Source organism: Myxocyprinus asiaticus, chromosome 17 (assembly GCF_019703515.2).
Source record: "Myxocyprinus asiaticus isolate MX2 ecotype Aquarium Trade chromosome 17, UBuf_Myxa_2, whole genome shotgun sequence".
Lineage (NCBI taxonomy): Eukaryota > Metazoa > Chordata > Actinopteri > Cypriniformes > Catostomidae > Myxocyprinus > Myxocyprinus asiaticus.
In genome coordinates, this window is record NC_059360.1 from 5,370,175 (window position 1) to 5,391,424 (window position 21,250).

Below are 21,250 nucleotides of genomic sequence, written 5' to 3' on the forward strand. Positions count from 1 at the left end.
CGATCACACCTTGTAGTACTCATGCGTGAAATGCTTCAACCAGAACTGCAAATTTGCAGTTTTTCCTCTTTCAAAGTGTGAATTCACACCAGTGGGACCATAACCAAGGTAGTTTGCCGTAGGGAACAGGGTTTTGGGAGGGAAACATCCGAAACACCTCTTCATCTCTACATTTTAGCAGCTTTGATGCCAGCCAGGCTTGTGTACATGACAGGCTGATGGGGCGGGGTTAAAGCGGACTAAATGATTGGCAAAGTCCTGCATACGTCACCAGAGAGGAGTCAGTTGTATCACCAGAAGAGCAAGTTATGATATTTTGATTAAAGATTACGAGGTCAAAAATAAAAATAAATAAAACATATGCATGGATGAATCATTCACAACAAGACCAGTAACATACATTAAGAAAATAGATCGATATGGTCGATTTTGATTTCATGCCGACTTTAACGTAAAATTACTATGCAATCTCAACACAAACAATTTGTGTAGAAAGAACCAAGTTGTATTGGGTAAACCCAACATAATTAGATGTGTCAGTGAAACTCAGATTAATCTCTTTTTTTTTCTTTATGTACCAACTAGTGAAAGTAAATACTGTGATATTTTGTTCATGAACTAATCAGTCATTTAAACGACTCTTTTAAGTGAACGAATCGTTCTCGTTCACCTCCATACACTGACTCTTATTTTTCATTCACTTATGTCTTTTCCTTTCAAAACCCTTGAGCTCTAGTGCTTTGGTGGCTTTCATGCCTGTAAATACTGATTATAGCATGAGCCAACAGAATATTTCTTTAATTGTCATGAAGGTAATGTCACAATGCAAAAAATATAGATGGTCTTAAAATAGGCTTCATTTTTGTGTCCTTAATACTTTGATATGCTTCGATCAATCCTTAATTACCTTGAGCTAATTACTGTACATGCTCTCTACATTCTCAGTGTTCTGTCTTCCACAGGCTACAGTGTGTTTGTGGTGGGTGTCGCTGATATAGACATGACAGAACTAAAGAATATTGGAAGCAAGCCCAGCGAGAGACATGTCTTTGTCGTTAATGACTATGATGCATTTTCTAAGATCCAAGACAACCTCATTACGTTCATCTGTGAAACAGCAACATCCAGTATGAAGTCATTTTCTGCATTGCTACATGTTTGCATTGTTGGCTTTATTTCTAACTTGAAAGCTGGGAGGAAACTCATTTCTGGCTCTGTTTCCTGTACTCTTTTACAGCATGTCCTTTGATTTACCTTGATGGATTCACAACACCAGGTCAGAACTACTGTAGACTCTCTCTACTTAAAAACACATCAATCATAACATATGTTCTGTTGTACGATTTCTGATGTTTTGATGAAATCTTGCAGGCTTCAGGATGCTGGAAGCTTTTAACATCACTGATAGGACATTTGCTAACATGAACGGAGTATCCATGGAACCTGGATCCTTCAACAGTTACATCGCATACAGACTCCATAAGGATGCATTCATTTCCCAGCCCACAAAGTAGGTTCAAGTGCATGTGTTCTGAATGTTCTCTCCCCTGTAGACTGTAAAAGTACCCAAGTGATCACAATGATTTTTAACGATCTGCAAGGGTTTTGCAGTCTACGATCTCCTCAAAACCCATTTTAGGAGGCAACGTCACTCTTCGGTTGTTGTTTCAACTTGTCAAAATAAGGTTATAGACTTTGCAAATTTTCCTTTATGCCACCATTAAATACAGGGGTGGAGCTACGATATCCAAGGCCCTAAGCAACCATCCAACCAGGGAAAATTACATAAAATTGTAGCTAAGTACATTCAAAATATTTAATGAAATAAAAATCTAGATAAAGGTAATGAAGGCGTGTTTTCCACAGATTTTTCCACTAAATGAGCACAAAGAAGAATAGTATTTAATTTATAATATAATAAATATAATTTATATGCACCAATACAGAAATAAAAAAGCAATATTTACCGACAAATATATTTTGATTTTTTTTCAGGGCTTTTCTGTTCTTATATGATCAAATATAATAAAGTTTCTTCAAGCGCGTGACTAACAGCATTTTTTGTCATGTGTCACTCCGAGACGTCTTACAGGTTACCTGCCTGTTGCGGGTATGACCAAAATTACTTGCGCATGAAATACCTGCATTTAGACGAGGAGCTTGCGAACTGAACTGAGCCTCGTTGCATTTGGAGGGTGGCGGGTGCTATTTCACACCCTGGGCGCAAATTAAAAATAATAAACATTTGTAATATCACTAGTAGAAAATGCTCTTAAACGCTAAAATGAATAGTTATTTGGTAACGAGGCCCAGAACTCTATGCATGTGCATGCCTTGGAGAAGTGCTTTCATTGCACACATATCAAATCAGATGTGCATCGGCGGATTTTCTTTCATCAGTTCTTCAAGATCACATGTGACCAGTTCTGCGCAGAATTTGCTCATCTCAAACGAGCCCATTGTTCCTAATTACAAATCTGGTGAAACGCTGTAACATCCTACATTTCTGTTGTATTTTTTAATTTTATAATAACTTTAAGCGGGTTCAACTGTTTGGAATTGCTCGAATGGGTGAAGGCAGCACTTTGCCCTCACAATGTATGTGAACCACTCTGAAACCGCTGAAAACAGTGTCACCAGACCTGAACACAAAACATCCCATCAGCTGTCACCCCCTTGTGTCACGTTCTGTCTCCCTCATGTTTTCAATGGACTCTAATTTTGAAGTTTCCCCCTGGACTCTATTTCCCATAGTGCACTGCCCTTATCACTACCAGCTGTTCCTCATTATCCTCACCTGTCTGCCATCCCCTCATTAGTTCTGTTGTGTATAAATACCCTCCTGTGTTGTTCATTCTTTGTCAGTTCTTGTCCATGTAAAGCTTGTGTTAGTTTGTTGATTTTGTTTATGGCATGCCATGCCACGCCACGTTATCTTATATATTCATCTTCTTCATTAAAGCCTGCATATAGATACATCGCCTCTCTCGCCTCTTCATCTTCACTACCACAACTTGTGACAGAAGAACTGACCAACAAGGGTGTATTTAGCAGCTGTACAGATCATCCTCCTCGAACAGGGGGAGTGTCCAGTTGAGGATCATGTTTGTAAGTTTCTCCATCTAGCGAATTTGGTGCACTATGATGGCCATGCTCTAGTGAATTTCTTCTGGGCTGGTCTGAGTAGTGCACTGAAGAAGCTGATGCCTCCGACGGGTCCTCACTGGACCCTTACCTACTACGTTGAGGAGGCTCTGAAACTTAGCGGCTCACCATTCTCTGTGGGTAAGGAGGATGAGGACCTTGAATCTCCTCCCATAATGGATGCCCTCCAACCTTCCACAGCTCCTCCCTCATTGACTGCCACAGTTAACGAGCCAGTGCCCATGCCTGCCATGATTAACGAGCCAGTGCCCATGCCTGCCTCGGTTAACGAGCCAGAGCCTGTAGCCTCGACCGTCCCAGAGCCTGTAGTCTCGTCCGTCCCAGAATCAGAGCCTGTAGCCCCATCTGTCCCAGACCCAGCGCTCGCCAAGTTGGACTTTATTCCCACGCTGATCCCCACCCTGACTACCCTTCACCCTCCCTTGGCCCTCCGATCCCTCTTCATCACCTTGGCCCTACGTCCCCTCATCTCCACCGTGGGCCGCTGACATCACCGGAGTCCTTCGTCCCTCCAGCTCCGCCTTGGTCAGTTGGTCACCTGGCTCCACCTTCGGCTCTACCAGGGACCTCCTTCCCCCCAGCTCCGCCTTGGTCCTCAGCCCCACTGGCTCCACCTCATTCCTCCGAGCCTTCGGCGCTGCCTTGGTCCTCCGAGCCTCCGGCTCCGCCCTGGTCGTTCGAGCCTTCGGCTCCGGGCACTAGGATCCCCAGTTCTGCCCCTCGAGCCTCTCACGGCTTCACCTTCCATGACTCCGCCTTCCTTGGCTCTTTATTCCATGGCTCTGCCGCTCGAGCCTCTCATGCCTCCACCTTCTATTTTGAAGTTTCCCCCTGGACACCATTTCCCATAGTGCACTCCCCTTATCACAACTAGCTGTTCCTAATCGTCCTCACCTGTCTGTCATCCCCTCATTTGTTCTGTTGTGTATAAATACCCTCCTGTGTTGTTCATTCTTTGTCAGTTCTTGTCCATGTAAAGCTTGTGTTAGTTTGTTGATTTTGTTTATGGCATGCCACGTTATCTTATATCTTCATCTTCTTCATTAAAGCCTGCATATAGATACATCGCCACTCTCGCCTCTTCATCTTCACTACCACAACTTGTGACACCTTGAGCATTTTGCTCCAAGTGTATCTGCTAGTGATGAGATGAAAATCACAGTTCATGAAAATCATTCATGAATATATAGATACTATATTGAACTAATATATTGAACTAATCGTTTATATGACTCGAAAAAACTAGTCTCAGAGAGTGATTCACTCATTTGACGCGGGACAGCCGCATAGGCTCTGTACAGGAAACAGAAATGATTAGTTCACCTTCCAAGTCTTCAGGTACGACTCTCTTGTTCATTTGACTTGTGACAGCCACATAGGTACCAAAGATATAAATGGTTAAATTAAATATTTCTGTTCTGTTTTCTTCAGTTAGTTCACAAGCTAACTGGTTAGCCTATTACCTTAGCATAGTTTCTTCTCCTCTTCATTTTCATCAGTTTTCTCATCAATGTCGCTACCTAGTAATATGGCAGTATGATTGTATTCTATAGAACTTTTAAGTTGTAATATATTTAATAATTTTACAAACTGTTTAGTTTTAATATTTGTGGTTAGGGTTAGGTATAGGGATAGGGTTATGATTAGGTTTAGATGTAAGGATAGGTGTAGTGGTAGGGTTGCTGCAGGGACTCCAAATAAACACAACAAACACAGTGTATGAATATGACATCCAACGGTTGCAAGACCTCAGCATTTCACTTGTTCATTGAAGTGGGCGTAAATTGTAGTAGTCTTGCAGAACGCAGACAGACCCTTCACTTTTGCTCAGCTTTACAACCGAGACCCCTCAAAGGTGGGTAACACCTCAACTGGTTAAATAATAATTAACCCTAATAATGTTCTTATTACACTTTCCTGGACTTATTATGTATGATTCATTGGTACACATTATTCCAAAGGAAAAAAAGATGGTCTTTGAGGCCTTTCATCAAAACATAATTACTTGCTCCACCTCGAAACACTTTCCACTTTTCATCTCATGCATGCTATTGGTTAATGTTAAACAGTAACCAAATAGTTATTGTTTCAGGAGGGAAATAGTCCTCCACAATTCAGAGTGAACTTACATTCAGCTTCATTCTGGTGAACAGCCACTTTTCATGATCCAATTAATTCCTGACGGTTAAAATCATGTCCTGGCCTAGCTGAATATCCTATGTAATGTCATGTTGTGGAAGTAAAATGAGCTGCGGTTTCTTGTAAACTTAAACACCCTTAGATCAGGAAGTGTACCTCAAATGGTCCTGAGGCAATTGAAGAGCTGCTTAATAATTCAGAAAAAGGTCTCTTGCCAAGGCATGCTTGATTAATTTGTCTATAATGATTTGTATTTGTGCGTTGGTAAGCAGCTGTACAAATAGGAACATTTCTAGCACCAGATGAGGGAAAATTCTTTCAATATGTTGCAATTCCTTGAGACTGGGAGCCATTTCTCTCTTTTTGTTTTTGTCAGAAGATGGTACATGAATCTTTGTCTGGTTTGACACCACAACAAATTAAGCTGTATGGAGTCTTTCTGGTAACTGTCATCAGACACATGCAATATTCCCAACCATCACAGTAAAAAATAAAAAATTCTCAAGACACCATTTGGGGTTCCATTTTAGAGAAGCTCTATAGATTGTCAATAGTTCTGAGATAATGGTTACTCGATATCCCCATCATAAATTAAATAAATGTTGAAGTTCTTGGAGTATATAAATAGGACATTTGAGATGGCCTTTAACCCTTAAATGCATGGATGTTTCACCAAGCATGATTATAGTTTCTCAGGTCTTTAGAAACCTGGCATATATATCTGTAACAAATGGATATACAAAATGCCCAGACAGTGCAACATTTTCAATGCATTTTCAAGACAATTAGAAAATAACAGAAAAGCATGATAATGCAACAAATGATAGAACTTCCTCATTACTTCCACAATGAAATTTTATGAGATGCAACTGGCTTATGTAAACCCATATTAAGCTACACATATGTATTTCTAAAAGGCACTTTTGAGTTTAAACAGATGCACCTCTTCAGAATTTCAGTAGTTTACCTACAGTAAATGGCTATAGTCATATCATACTGTACATGTGTTCAACTTCCAAGTTGTTTCATCATCAAATTGCAATGTCAAATCACCACTTAAGTCAAAAATAGCATGTATAACGTGTGTGTACACGCATATGAGATACTGATAATTCACCACTGTTGCGCAGAAAATCAACATGATATAGTAGTCATTTGTATGAATGTAGTTCAGTCATGACAACTCTCTGAAAGATTTAGATCTGCTACTCTGCTGCTGCTGCAGAGATTGCTACTGCTAGAAAATACAGAGACATAACTGAATCAAGCATTTATGATGTGCTGCTACACAATTAGACTTAAGTACAATCCCCATGTAACAGATCTAGTCAAGTGGAGCTGGGGAGTTTTTGAGAAAACTCTTGCAAATTTAAATGTTTGGCAAAGAGAGAGAACACAGGTTGATTGGCTACCCGATTACACGTCAACTGACCTATCAGCTTACACCGTGTGAGCTGATTGGCTTGACATATCACATGTGAGCGAGCTGATTGGCTAACAGATAACAAGTTCGAACCCATCAGCTTGTGCCATTTAGATTTTCATGTCTGAACTTAGTCATTACTCATTTGTCTTGCAATAAACAACAAAATAAATATCCTATGATAATAAACGTACAATATATAGATATGAAATTGTTTCAAAATGTATTGCGACACTATAACATATCTCGGGTCTATAACATACCTCATATCTAACGACCCTATACACTTTTGGTAATCAAGCCGTTAGCATTTAATAAGAGGAATACTGAAGAGGTGGGGGTATAACTCCAAAAAATGAATTAGGTAAATTTGGTGGAATGAATTCCGGGGTCACTAAAGACTCAAGTTATGCATTTAAGGGTTAAAGGGTGCCAAAAACTTCCACAGAGGGTTCCACCAGTGTGGCATCTGAGAAACCCCAAATGGTACCATCAGAATCCTTTCATTTCTAGATTGTACACTCTTCATTGGACAAAAGCTATGTAATAGGACTACCCCTGAAATTCTAATAAATGTCTTAGCATTGATAACTAAGCTGTATTGAAAAGATCTATTTTTCTTTAAAGGGAAATCCATCCAGATGGTCTTCCTCCCTCCTACACCATCATCCTTCTCTTCCGTCTCCTCCCTGACACTACCAAGGATGCGTTTGATATATGGCAGATTGCAGATAAGAATAACAACCCAGAGGTCGGACTTACCATTGACCGTAAGGACCGTTTTTTCTTAAGTGTTGTGTGTTTGCAGTTAGCATGCAGACACTGTGGAGTCTGTTAAAACTCATTTAGAAATGTAGACATTGTTAATGGATCCCAGATTTCAGGGTTATAGTGATTTACTACAGTAGTTGCTCAGAAATGCATATTGAAAACTCCAAAATTAACATGGAAATTTCTTGTTGTGTTTTAGGGGTGGGTGGTATGATGGTATACACTGTGCAAAAGTAGAAATGTGTCAACTGATTGAGATTTTGATACACTGCTTTTACTGCAATAGTTATGTTTAAAATTGCAGAGCAATGACGAAAAAAAAATAGGAAATAATCAAATGATATTAAGAACCTTTCATTTGTAGAGTATTTAATTTACTGGTTTTTCCAAAAATATGCATAACCACATGGTTATTAAAATATTATATTTTAGTTGAACTTCCAGCAAAAATAATTAAATTGGCCCTAGAAGTATTTGGATACTTAAGGCACATTATTACACACTTGCACAAATGCATCAGATAAAAATAAATAAATAAAACCAAATGGCTTGTGCAAACAAAAAATGATGCTAGACCTTTTCTCAAAATTACCTTTACTTTGAATCTTTTTTTGTTTTTGTTCAATTACTTTTAATCAATTGGTGCCAAGGTGGTTTTCAGTTTCCCTCAAGTTTACACCAGTGTGCCTGTAGAGTAACCACAGGTGTATTTCATCACATTCACTATGAACGTTGCACTAAGTTTGACAACCAGAAAGTGTCCAAATACTATTCGTCCTAATTTTTTAACAAAATATCTATGGTTTTATCATTTGAAACCTAAATTATTTTTGTGAAATGTTTTGCTTGAATAGTGCATTTGTGCTATATGTCTTCAAGATAAATGAGACTTGGTTTGATATTTAGTTATATACTACAAAGAGATCATTAAAACATTTTATTTAATGTTTCTTAAGTGTCCAAATACTTTTTGGTGCCACTGTATACCATTACCGTGATATTAAATTACGTATGCTGTGATATAAGATTTTGGTCATACTGCCTACCCCATTGTGTTTTTCTTTTTGCCATATTAAGCCTGGCAGTCAGTAAGAGAGATCTGATAGTGTGTTTTATATGCTCTCAGCCTCCAGTCGAGTCATTTCATTCTACAATAAGGACACCAGAGGTGAAATTCAGAAAATCTCCTTTGACAGTGTCCACGTGAAGAAAATCTTCCACGGCAGTTTCCACAAGGTAGAATGATTTTACTTACATTGGATGCGTACTTGGCCATTCAAAAAGCTTTAGTAAACGTATTATTTGTGATAGACAACATAGTCAGACATTTACATTTGAGTGTCTTGAAAACTTGGCCAGCATTGACTCACAATAAAATGATAAAATTGAGTCATGATGACCTCTAATTTGGATTCAAATGCAGTCTTTGTTCCATAGATGGAATGGCTGATATCAGTCATTGGATGTCTTTTGTTTTAATTGGATGTCTTGTGTATTTTAATCGGCTGTTAAATTTGATCTGGGAGTGGCCTTCTATACTACCGCCAGTTACAGCACATTAAGAAAGCCGATGGATTTCTATGAATGAATATAAGTACCCGAAAAGTAGTAAAGTCTGATATTAAAAATGAATTTAAGTGTTTAAGGATTGTGATATTTCTCGGCCAATAGATTCAGAACAAGTGTCCAACTAAGGATACAGTTTTACTCCTTGGAGCTCAATTAAAGATGTGTTGCTGTTGATTTTGCCTTTCGATTTGAATTGCAATGTTTTAATGGCCCATATGGTGCACATATAGCTTTAGACTCAGCAGTCATTATTCTTAAGTAAGATCAGATTTGTAGATTTGTCCAAGAGCAGTCGAACACTGCACATGGTGAAATAGCTCATGAGAATTGGAAACATCAATCATTTATTATAATGTTTTAAAAGAGGACGTTAATGGTGTTGTTTTTATATAAAGGGTTTTAAGGTTATTCTAGCCTAAAACAAGCGAGAGTCTCTTTAAAGTAAAACATGACTGCTTACATAGTTTAATGGAAAACTTAAAACAAGTCTGACAATCAGGAGACTGTAATTTATACTAGCTGGGATTTAGATGTTTTGGTATAGTAAGTGCATGCTGGAAAATCATATTTAAAGGATTACTAATTTTAAGACCACAAGTGAGAGAGCTGTATATTTGAGAAATCGAAAAGCACAGCTTGAGCAATGGACATAATTACTAATATTTCATTGTCATACTGATGTAGTTGTGCATTCTGAATTGTGACTTATCTCTGAGCATCTATTTTTGGTCCAGGTTTAGAGCAGAAAGCCATTGGTTTGATATAGTGGCAATGTTCAGCAACATTGGCATTGCTGGGGATAACAGTTCTCAGCCAAGGTGGTATTTAGATGACCAACCTGGTCAGGAGATTACAGACTGGTTACATGGAAAGAAAACATTTTGGTTTTAGCAACCTATAATACTTCTGCAATGTTGATTAAAACACTTCCTTCCTTCTCCCTCTTTCTCTGTATGTTCAACAAAGCCAGAAACATGTAATCCTATTTATCTACATAGAAACAATAACATGCCACTTGTGGTGTCCAAAAACATAAATTGGATCTCCTGGTAAAACTTCACATTAATGTTCACTTTGTTAAATAATTATAAAGGAATTTATTAATGACTAATAAATAATTTACAAATGCGTTATAAATCATTGATATATGGTTATAACAACATGAATAAAAAAGGGGGACTTTCATGCTATACCTGACATATAGTGAGCCATTGTACCTCACATTTTATAAATACTTAACACATATTCAGCATTAGTAACCTATTCAAATGTAGCTTAATTTAAGGAGGACACCTATGGTACGAAAAGCAAAAGTACATAATGCCTACTTTTAATCTCTCTATAATGGTCTATTTTTGCTGCATTGTGACATGAATTAGGGCATTTTATGTTTATGAATATAATAAACATGAACAAGTGTATTTATTAAGCATTTATAACATGTCCGTTAAAATGCTAGAGTAACTATTTGGCAAGTATTAATGAAAGTTACACTTTTTTATTCATGTTGTCATAACTGTGTATCAATGATTTATAATGCATTTGTGAATGATTTGTTAGTCACTTGTTAGTCATTAATGTACCCTTTATAAACCCTTAATAAAGGGAACATTAATGTAATGTGTCTCTTTAATATATCAATGTTTGTTGAAATTTATGTTCATATTAATTTTACAGCTCTATACTCTTATTGTATGACAATTTATTTATTTTTAAAGCAATAAAATTGCTATATACCTTTAGTAATAATGTTATAAGGTCTACAGTATGACTTTCAGACCATCTTGTCTTATCTGCTCTTTGACCAGTAATGTTGGACTTCTTTGAGTGAGTGAGTTTGATCTATAGGAAAGTTATATTTTATATGATTTGATTTTAGCTGGTGTGTTCTGAACCTCGTTAATGTAATATACCAGCCTGTTGTGTTTCACAAAAGCAGGTATATTTCTAGAAGACACCTTGCACCATAATCCATACTGCCTTTCAACATAATATGGATTATATTGGTATATAATAATATACACAGATGAGCCAAAACATTATGACCACTCACAGGTGAAGCGAATAACGTTGATCATCTCCAAACAAGGCCACATGTCAAGGTCTGGGTAGATTTATGGTAAGCGAACAATCAGTTCTCATAGTCAGCGTGTTGAATGCAGGAGAAATTGGCAGGAGTAAAGACCTGATGGCAAATTGTTGTGGCCAGATGACTGGGTCAGAGCATCTCTGAAATGGCAAGGCTTGTGGACTGCTCCCGGTCAGCAGTGGTGAGTATCTAATGACAGTGGTCGGAGGAGGGACAATCCACAAACCGTCGACAGGGTGTTGAGTGCCCAAGGCTCATCAATGCGTGAGGGCAACGAAGACTATCCCGTCTGGTCCGAACCGACAGAAGGTCTACTGTGGCACAAGTCACAGAAATTGTTAATGATGGTTATGGGAGGAATGTGTCACAACAACACAGTGCATTGCACCCTGCTGCGTAGCCATAGACCAGTCAGAGTGCCCGTGATGACAATGTCCACCGTCGAAAGTGCCTACAATGGGCACCGAACTGGACCTTGGAGCAGTGGAAGAAGGTTGCCTGGTCCGATGAGTCCCGTTTTCTTTTACATCACGTGGATGGCCATGCACGTGTGTGCCGGTTACCTGGAAAAGTGACGGCACCAGGATGCACTGTGGGAAGACGACAAGCCAGTGGAGGGACTGTGATGCTCTGAGCTATGTTCTGCTGGGAAACCCTGGGTCCGGCCATTCATGTGGAAGACACGTGCCACCTACTTAAACATCATTGCAGACCAGGTACACCCCTTCATGGCAATGGTATTCCCTGATGAGAGTAGCCTCTTTCAACAGGATAATGCACCCTGCCACACTGCACACATTGTTCGGGAATGGTTTGAGGAACATGATGAAGAGTTCAAGGTGTTGCCCTGGCCTCCAAATTCCCCAGATCTCAATCCAATTGAGCAACAATTACAAGGCTCCACCTCGCAACTTACAGGACTTGAAGAATCTGCTGCTAATGTCTTGGTGCCACATACCACAGGACATTTTCAGGGGTCTTGCAGAATCCATGCCTTGGTGGGTCGTTACTGTTTTGGTGGCACGTGGAGGACCAACAGTATATTAGGCAGGTGTTGCTAATGATTTGGCTCATCAGTGTACTGTGTACTATAATGGTATTGACCATTGTGCTACGGCAAATTCAGATTGGGTGTATGGAATTATGGATTACTAGTAGTTGATTTCTTTGCTTGATGTTTTCAGAAACGAACTCTACCAAAAACCCATTATTATCAGCAGTAAGAACTCAATGTTGACAAAAGTCTGTATGCTGTGCCAGTATACTGTTTAACAAGAACAGTTAGTGAGCCATAGGAAATAAAAAAGCTATTAAAGGTCTTCTTTGGTCAACCGCATAATACCATAAAGAAAAGTGGCCCTTTATTCATTGTATATCACTCCTTTTATAGAAGCTAAATTTAATGAAAGCTTTCCTATTTACTGTAGATTTGGAGGCCATGTCTTGAGGCATAGCATTCTTACCCTGCTTAATGGATTCTGCTAGGAACACAGAAGCTATGTTCCAAATTATAGTGAGCTTCCTACAGTACCTAGACAGCATTTTTAAGGCCCTGATATGCTTCATACGACATCAAAGAACGAATGGGTGTGACGTCATTTAGAACAAAATTTGGCCAAAAAGATGGTGTTTTTGCATACGTTTCGTTGTTTCGTAACAGCTCGCCTGGGCAAACTTTTAGGAAAACTTCTTACTGGCTGCTAAACACCTTCTTTCTGCCATTGGTCCACGTGATCAGTAGGTGTGACCTGGAACTCTACCTTGAGGTTGACATATAATTCTGTTTATCTTGTTCAGTTAGTCAAAATCAGTCAACACGAACACACTGGCGTGCAGAGTTATTAGTGAGCTGGTGCAAATGTATCTACATCTGTACGATCGTTCACGTAGAGACATTTTCCAAGACCATGTCATGCAATTTTTTTTTATTAGTCTACAAAAGGAATTAAATCTTCTAAAATTCTCTCAAGTGCCCATTCACTCATGTGCAATCTGCCGAAAAAGCCAGTCACATATCTGCCCAAAGTAAGCCTATCATCATTTTTTTGTCTTTATTCTGCACATTAACACTTTTATACACTCATCTTTGCAATAGTATCAGTAGCTATGTTTCCATCCAAGTTGCAAATTTAATTTATGTGAAAAGCATATCGCAAAAACAATGTGCGAATAAAGCTGCGTTTCCATCTAAGGGTGTTTAAAAGGATGAAATCGTCACTTCCAAAGAAATTGTAGCCACTGTGAGTGTTTAAATTATTTACTTATTTATTATTATTTTATCCACTTTCCTCCCCAATTTGGAATGCCCAATTCCCAATGCGCTCTAAGTCCTCGTGGTGGCATAGTGACTTGCCTCAATCTGTGTGGCAGAGGACAAATCTCAGTTGCCACTGCGTCTGAGACCATCAATCCACGCATCTTATCACGTCATCGCGCATCTGCTCGATGTCGGTCTCAATAAAGCTCATTTGGTATGTTCGGAGTACAGGGTTTTGGAAAGAGGGGGCACGGATAATCCAACGGCTCAGCTTGTGGAAATTCCAGAATGGCTAATATCACTTAGAGCACCTTTAAATATGACCAGGACATTTTCTTGACAGGTTTCATGAGAATCACCCATTCGGGTGATGTAAATTTAATCGTTAGCACAGTCCATGCGCATCCCATCATCTGTACGCATTGTCTGCGCATGTGCTTGAAGCTGACTGTATTAAAGAAAATCACAAAGCAGTTGTAGTGTGTGTATGCGTATTACATAAAAATGTATGAGGTTAAATTTAGGTTAGGATGTGCCTTGAAAATTTGCTGCCTATGTAGACAGTAGACAGCAAGGCAGCTCAATAAAGTTTGGAAGAGCCAAATGGAAAAATTTGAAAATTATAGCTGCTTGACACTGCTTACTTTCGGAAATGTGATTTTTTTACACACTGAATTCATTGACTGAAGTTAGAGAAAATGGAGGGAGAAGTTGGTCAGCCAATCATGCAACTATGAAATGGAGGCAGATAGATATAATGAAAGCCTGACAAGAGAGGGGGAAGACTAGAGCAGAGCAACTAAATGAAACCACATGGTGGGCATATGAAGACACCCACGGTAGCCAGAGGGGGTTGAACGAAGCAGGCATGAAGGCACCGTATACAGCACAACCGAATGAAATAGCAATGTTCTTTGGCCCATTCCAATGAAATTCAATTTTCCCTCTAGCAAAAATGTACTCTCAGGATTCAGATTCTTAAGTAATGTCTATTGTATTTTCATCTCCCCATGAGCTATTTAACGTACTATTTGGACAAGCTTCCAAAGATTTCCATATGAGTAGCTACATCCAAGCCAGAAGTTCAGACCCTTTCTCTTGTGGGCAGCCAAATACTGGATTTGGTTGCCAAAGATGTTGACGGTATTGTGGTGAGCATTTGCCAAGAAATATGACATTGTCTGTGGAATGCCGATCAACAGAGGAAGAATATCAGATGTATTACAGCTTGTCAGACAGGGGAACATGAGCACATTTGATGGTTAGCCACAGAATGATATAATAGCAAGATGTGGTGACGCTACATCTAAAGAAAACGTATCCCCCCAAATAGGATGGAAAAGTCATTTTGGTGGTTGTATCCACATTTAGATTCACTTAGTATATTCAAAGTTGAAATTAAGGTTGGTAAACCATCTAATATTATCATTAAAGGTGATTCTGCTGATATGAATTTTCTTATTTGTGTTCTACTGCTGGCATGGCTTAACATGATGAACTAATTTCTAATTCCTCACTAATGCTCATTATTTTTTTAAACCCCTAACTCAAAGTATTAACCTTTGGCACATAACTCATCCCACATTATTTGTGCTACATACATGAATAGTACCTCATATCGTGCAGCTTGTTAAAGAGAGGTGTGTTGAGTGCATTTACATGCATGTTCTTATCATTTTATCACCCTCATGCCATCCCAGGTGTGTTTGACTTTCTTTCCTCAGCAGAACACATTTAACGAAAAATAGAAAAATATCTTAGCTCGGTAGGTCCTTAAAATGCAAGTGGATGGTGATCCGACCTTTGAAGCTCCAAAAAGAATAACAGCATAAATGTCATCCAGATGACTCCGCTGGTTAAATGAATGTCTTCTAAAGAAAAACGATTGATTTTTCTGTGAAAAAGATCAATATTTAAGTACTTTTTAACTATAAATCATCGCTTCCGGTCAGCAGCAATATGCGCTTGTGACGGAATTGCATTGGCATGTGAGAACAGATGCACTTGCGACACACCCAGATGAGCAGTGCTGTTTACAACTGAGTAGGAGGAATGCTGTACAGAAGCTTTGTCTCAACTGAGAGAAAAATGTGAGATTACGTTCATAGCATGCCGATGCGAATACCTCACACAAGAGACCGATGTGATCTTTTGAGCTTCAAAAATTAGATCACCATCCACTTGTATTTTAAGGGTCTACTGAGCTAAGATATTTTTCTATTTTTCTTCAAATGTGTTCTGCTGGAGAAAGAAAGTCATACACATCTAGGATGGCATGGGGGTGAGTAAATGATGAAAGAATTTTAATTTTTAGGTAAACTATCCCTTTATCAAATGTAAATGTGATTTGGATCAGGTTTGTAAAAAAGCTGATTTCATACGTTTTTGTCCTGTTCAGACAACAAAAACCAAAAAGAATTTAAGTTGGATAGGCTAAAAAATTTGAGTATGCAACCAGTATGCCCTTCCAGTATGCAATCATCCACAACACCCTAGCATTGTGGTGCCGAATTTTGCGCGACAAGCACCAATAATATTTTCTTTCGAAAATTAAAAAATCTAGATATACATTTTAGACCATTACAGGCTGTAGAGTCAGTGTTCTTAGGGATAATGGGAGGATGGATTTGGGTCGAATGAGTTTCACATACTTTTGTCAATCAGTTTTGTGATTCCCTTTCAAAGAGATGTATGAACCAAGCCAAGATGTCCAGATTACTGAGTGAGTAATGATTTAACTGATGGTTGGATTGCATTACTGTGGTATTTTCACTAATGATTTTTATTTTTGCAGCTTCACATCTCAATTTCACCGGAAAATGTCAAACTGAACATTGACTGCCAAGAAGTGGCTGAAAAAGAGATCAAAGCGGCCAACAACATCTCCACAGATGGCTATGAAGTCCTTGGCAAAATGGCAAAGTCTGGCGGTTCAAAGAAGCAGTCGACCACAGTAAGTACAAATTGCTCATTCTCTTTCCTAAAACAAAAGATCTAAACACAGCTAAACTATTATGAGCCAACCCTGCCATTTCCTTTGTCCACTCATATTCATTTAAGATCTTTCACATCCTCCCACCCATTCATGCTTGAACTGATTCGATTCTGTCTGTATTCCTTTCAAACACACTGTTGGGTGCATGTAGTCATGCCTTTTCAAGGCCCACCGCTCAATGGAAGCCATCTGTAACATCCGTTTGTGTTCACTTTTCCCCCTCTTTCAGTTCCAGCTCCAGATGTTTGATATTGTCTGCAGTTTGGGCTGGACAAGTCGAGACAAATGTTGTGATATTCCAGCAATGGTAAGGAGGGATTGTATATGGACTGTCATCTTAGGGGGTGGGCGTTCTGCTTCTCTGAGATTTTGTTTGCTGTCTAGTCAGACCGCTGAAGGCTTTCAGTAAAAGCACACTTATGTTGTATAACCCAAGCTGATAAAAAGATGTTTGTAATTAGAGCAGGGGCAGCTTCCTTCCCCTAAACACAGCTGTCAAGATCCAAGTAGTCGTGTTTCAATACAATTTCCCTTTCTCTGTGATTGCCCTTCCCCTTACTGTATCTTTGGACAGTCCCCCTGGAGCAATATGTCATTAAGTGTCTTGCTCTAAAGCGCTGAAAGGGCTCAGAGTTCAAAAAGTTAACTTTAAATCAAGCCTAGAGGCTATTTGTATTTCATGACACTCATCACAATGTGACCACAATCACATTGTGTGTTGGGGAAAATACAAGCATAGTGCCTGAGTTACTTTTTAAATAAGTAACGTGCATTTTTTTAACCTTCTATTGCACAATGCCAGGGAACAAACCAATTTTCTTTAATTTGCAATAACATGATATAGGTAAGATGGAAATGATATGGTTAAAAATAAAAGGATGACTTTGAATTAAGCAACAACATGCTTTTTGTTTGTTAAAATACGTCCTGGTGGTCGAAATTGAAAAAAAATATATAGTAATATATGTTAGTAAGAAGATTTCATTTCAAAACATTTAGAATCATATTTTGTTCAAATGTGTTTGTTGCCTAAAAGCAACATGGTGCTTCAGTGAAATGGATATAGTTCACCTGTGCAGTGATGTCACACTGCCATTATAGAGAATATTGCAGTTGTCATATGTTATGCTTTTTATTTAGATTGTTTTTTGTTTTGTTTTGTTTTTGTACTAACTTTTATTAATTCATTTGTTTCAAACTTTTTTAGTACAGTATTTACTTAACATTTAAATTAAACTTAGGTAAAAAGTTAATTACCAGATAATTCTTTAGCATATAGCAGAAAATGTGTAATACAATTGTTTAACAGTTTATATATATATATATATATATATATATATATATATATATATATATATATATATATATATATATATATATATTCATACATACACTACTGGTCAAAAGTTTTGAAACACTTACTCATTCTTTATTATAATTTTTATTTTTCACATTTTTGAATAATAGTAAAGTCATTAAAACTATGGAATAACAGAAATGGAACTATGGGAATTATGTTGTGACTAAACAAAATCCAAAATAAATCAAAACTGTGTTATATTTTAGCATCTTCAAAGTAGTCACCCTTTGTCTAGAATTTGCAGACATGTACTCTTGACATTTTCTCAACCAACTTCTTGAGGTATCACCCTGGGATGCTTTTTAAACAGTATTGAAGGAGTTCCCATCTGTGTTGGGCACTTATTGGCTGCTTTTCTTTATTATTTGGTCCAAGTCATCAATTTCAAAAACATTTTTTTTTTTTAATAAAATTTTAGTTTTATAATGAAATAAATTAATATGGTGGCACAATTATATTTTTGTCTACAAAACTAATTTCAAACATTTAAGAATACGCCTTCAGATCAAAAGATTTTTAAGATCATGAGAAACATTTCAGTCAAGTGTTTCAAAACTTTTGACTGGTAGTGTATATATTAAGTATTGTGACATCCACAAAAAGTATAGTCACTCATTTTCACTTCAAATATTTAAATACATTTCTTTCTATTGTCACACAATGTTACCTCCTAGCAGCATACCTAAAATTGTTATATTAAAAAAATATTATTTTTTTAATTTTGTTTTTGACTTAGTAATGAGGTCCATTTTTTGCAAGAAAAATGAAAAAAATAAATAAAAAATAAAAAAATAAAGTAAATAAATTAAACAACAATTTTTATACAATAATTTCATAATGTGTGCAATAGAGGGTTAATTTATTTGATTTGTATTTAATTTAATGTTAATTATATTGTATTTTATTACATTTTACATTTCTTTATTATTACATTATTAAAGTTATAGATTTTTTTTCTCCCCAATTTGGAATGCTCAATTCCCACTACTTAGTAGGTCCTCGTGGTGGTGCGTTTACTCACCTCAATCCGGGTGGCGGAGTACAAGTCTCAGTTGCCTCCGCTTCTGAGACAGTCAATCCACACATTTTATCATGTGGCTCATTGTGCATGACACTGCAGAGACTCCCAGCATGTGGAGGCTCATGCTACTCTCCGCGATCCACACACAACTTACCACGCACCCCATTGAGAGCGAGAACCACTAATCGCGACCATGAGGAGGTTACCCCATGTGACTCTACCTTCCCTAGCAACCGAGCCAATTTGGTTGCTTAGGAGACCTGGCTGGAGTCACTCAGCACACCCTGGATTTGAACTCGCGACTCCAGGGGTGGTAGTCAGCATCAATACTTGCTGAGCTACCCAGGCCCCCCCATTATTGATTTTTTCTTAATTTATATACAAACAAAGGCAACCGAAAACCTGTGTTTAACAAATTCAGCATCTTCAGTTTTCTCCCTGTTGTTGTTCTGTAGCGAGATGAAGCCAAATGTCCTGCTCTTCCTCACTCCTGCACATGCGCTCAGGACAGTGTTGGTCCTCCAGGCCCGGCTGGCCCTCAGGTAAGACCATTAGAGTCCCATGACATTTCCTCCATCTGTGAAGTCATCATACTACCACTGCAAATCTTTCCTCTTATGATAAAGACGAAAAGGCCCAGAGTTCAGGGATGGCGGGCTGTTTTCCCCCCAAGCCCCAGGGCTGTAATTGCAGCCCTGCTCTTTACATTAAATACAGAAATAGGATGATGGGGCCTCTTCTCTCTACGCTACTATGCATGGATTGATCATCTGGGATTACCTATGGTTAACAGCACAGCATGAGCTCATGACTAGTGACTTACTCATGGACTTTAAGGGATACACTTAAAGTCCATTGGGTGGACTTAAATGTGGCAACATTGAAACATTATTCCCTCTAGGGCTGTTTTGACAGTTTGGTTTATAAAATGATTAATCTTATGAAATCCTATGAAATGCAATGTCTATACATACTCTTCTTGTTTTTTTTCTTTTTTTTTTTTTTCCAGGGCAGCCCTGGTACAAAAGGCCAACGAGGTGAGAGAGGAGATTCTGGCCCAAAGGTAAGCTCATCCTCCTCCTCCTCCTCCATTTCTATTAGCAAATGACCTGCAGATCGATACCAAATGATCAGATATTGAAGTAGATATTGAACAGGCCCCTGCTACAAGCCATCAGTACATGTGCATTTCATTTGTGTTCTCTAGCTATATGTTAATAGGTGAAAACATTTCTGTCAGTATTCCCTAGAGAAGAGGTTCCCAAATTTAAGAATCCCACAGCCCCCAAGATATATTAGAATAAGGCTACTCTTTTGTGATCAATTTCACAAAATAATGTTTATTTATAAAAAGAAACAGCCTTCCATTTGCAATATTGCTTTGCAGTGACATTAACAATGCATATGCATTTAAAACATGAGAAAAGAAAAAAATCTTTAAAAGATTTACACATTTTTATTGGGTCCATTTTATCCTCGGTTTTTAACACTCAATTTACACAAGCTATGAGGGGAGTAGCAACACATCAAATTAATTCCATTATAATCAACTAAACTGTTTTCACTGCACATGCCAGCATACTTGTAGTGTTAAAAGGTTGCCTTGGAAACGTGCACATTTTTGTCAAAAATTTGGTTTAAACTTTTTTTTTTTCATCAGATAGAAAAAACACTTACATTGTATCCTGATCAGATAAAATTTCAGCAACAAGCAATCTGAGTATCAAATCGTTAATTCAGTATCATGAATTAAACCAAATCATGAGATGAATGAATCGTTATGCCCTTAATCATTTTTTTTAATAAATACATTTAAAAAATACTGGACACAAAATTTAGCTTTTTATCAGAATAATCGATTAATCGAAGAAATAATCGAAGATTAATTGATTATCAACAGAATCATTATGCCTTTAATCATATTTTTTTTTTAATAAATACTTTCTAATAAAATACTGGAAATAAAATGTTTCTTTTATCCGAATAATCGATTAATCGAAGAAATAATCGAAGAATAAATTATTTTCAAAATAATCTTTAGTTGTAGCCCTAATTGTCACTTTATTGCGTGGTGTCCGTTTAGTACGAAATGTCTATGTTTCAATGAACTCGCATCCCCCTGCAATGGGCCGCATCCCACGCTTTGCGAAACCCTGCCCTACAGCAATAAGGAAAGAAGATTAGCATGTTAACCGAATAACAGATTCTAACTAATTGTGTCTTTCTCTCCAGGGTCCAATGGGCCAACGTGGCGAGCAGGGTCCGCCAGGGCAAATGGGACCACCTGGCCCACAGGGTCCCAATGGACTGTCTATTCCTGGTGAACCGGTAAGTAAAGGACAAAATTCTGTCCAGTGCTGTTTGTGCACTGCTCTCTTGTTCCTCGAATATCTTTTTTAGCATTTCTATTTTTCTTTCTTGGGCCGTTACATGCTGCAGGGATTATGAGACAAGGCTGGCT

At 38.0% G+C, this 21,250-nt stretch overlaps 1 protein-coding gene across 1 annotated transcript in view; it reads left to right on the forward strand.

Moving 5' to 3' along the window:
* The window catches only part of LOC127454894 (collagen alpha-1(XII) chain-like), a 141,251-nt gene that overhangs the window by 104,826 nt on the left and 15,175 nt on the right, over positions 1–21,250 (forward strand). The window contains exons 47-56 of the mRNA XM_051722398.1: positions 963–1,127; positions 1,238–1,276; positions 1,372–1,510; positions 7,355–7,497; positions 8,625–8,734; positions 16,208–16,366; positions 16,638–16,715; positions 19,245–19,331; positions 19,799–19,852; positions 21,022–21,117. Coding sequence (XP_051578358.1) covers positions 963–1,127; positions 1,238–1,276; positions 1,372–1,510; positions 7,355–7,497; positions 8,625–8,734; positions 16,208–16,366; positions 16,638–16,715; positions 19,245–19,331; positions 19,799–19,852; positions 21,022–21,117 — 1,070 coding nt within the window. The remainder of the gene's footprint in view (positions 1–962; positions 1,128–1,237; positions 1,277–1,371; positions 1,511–7,354; positions 7,498–8,624; positions 8,735–16,207; positions 16,367–16,637; positions 16,716–19,244; positions 19,332–19,798; positions 19,853–21,021; positions 21,118–21,250) is intronic.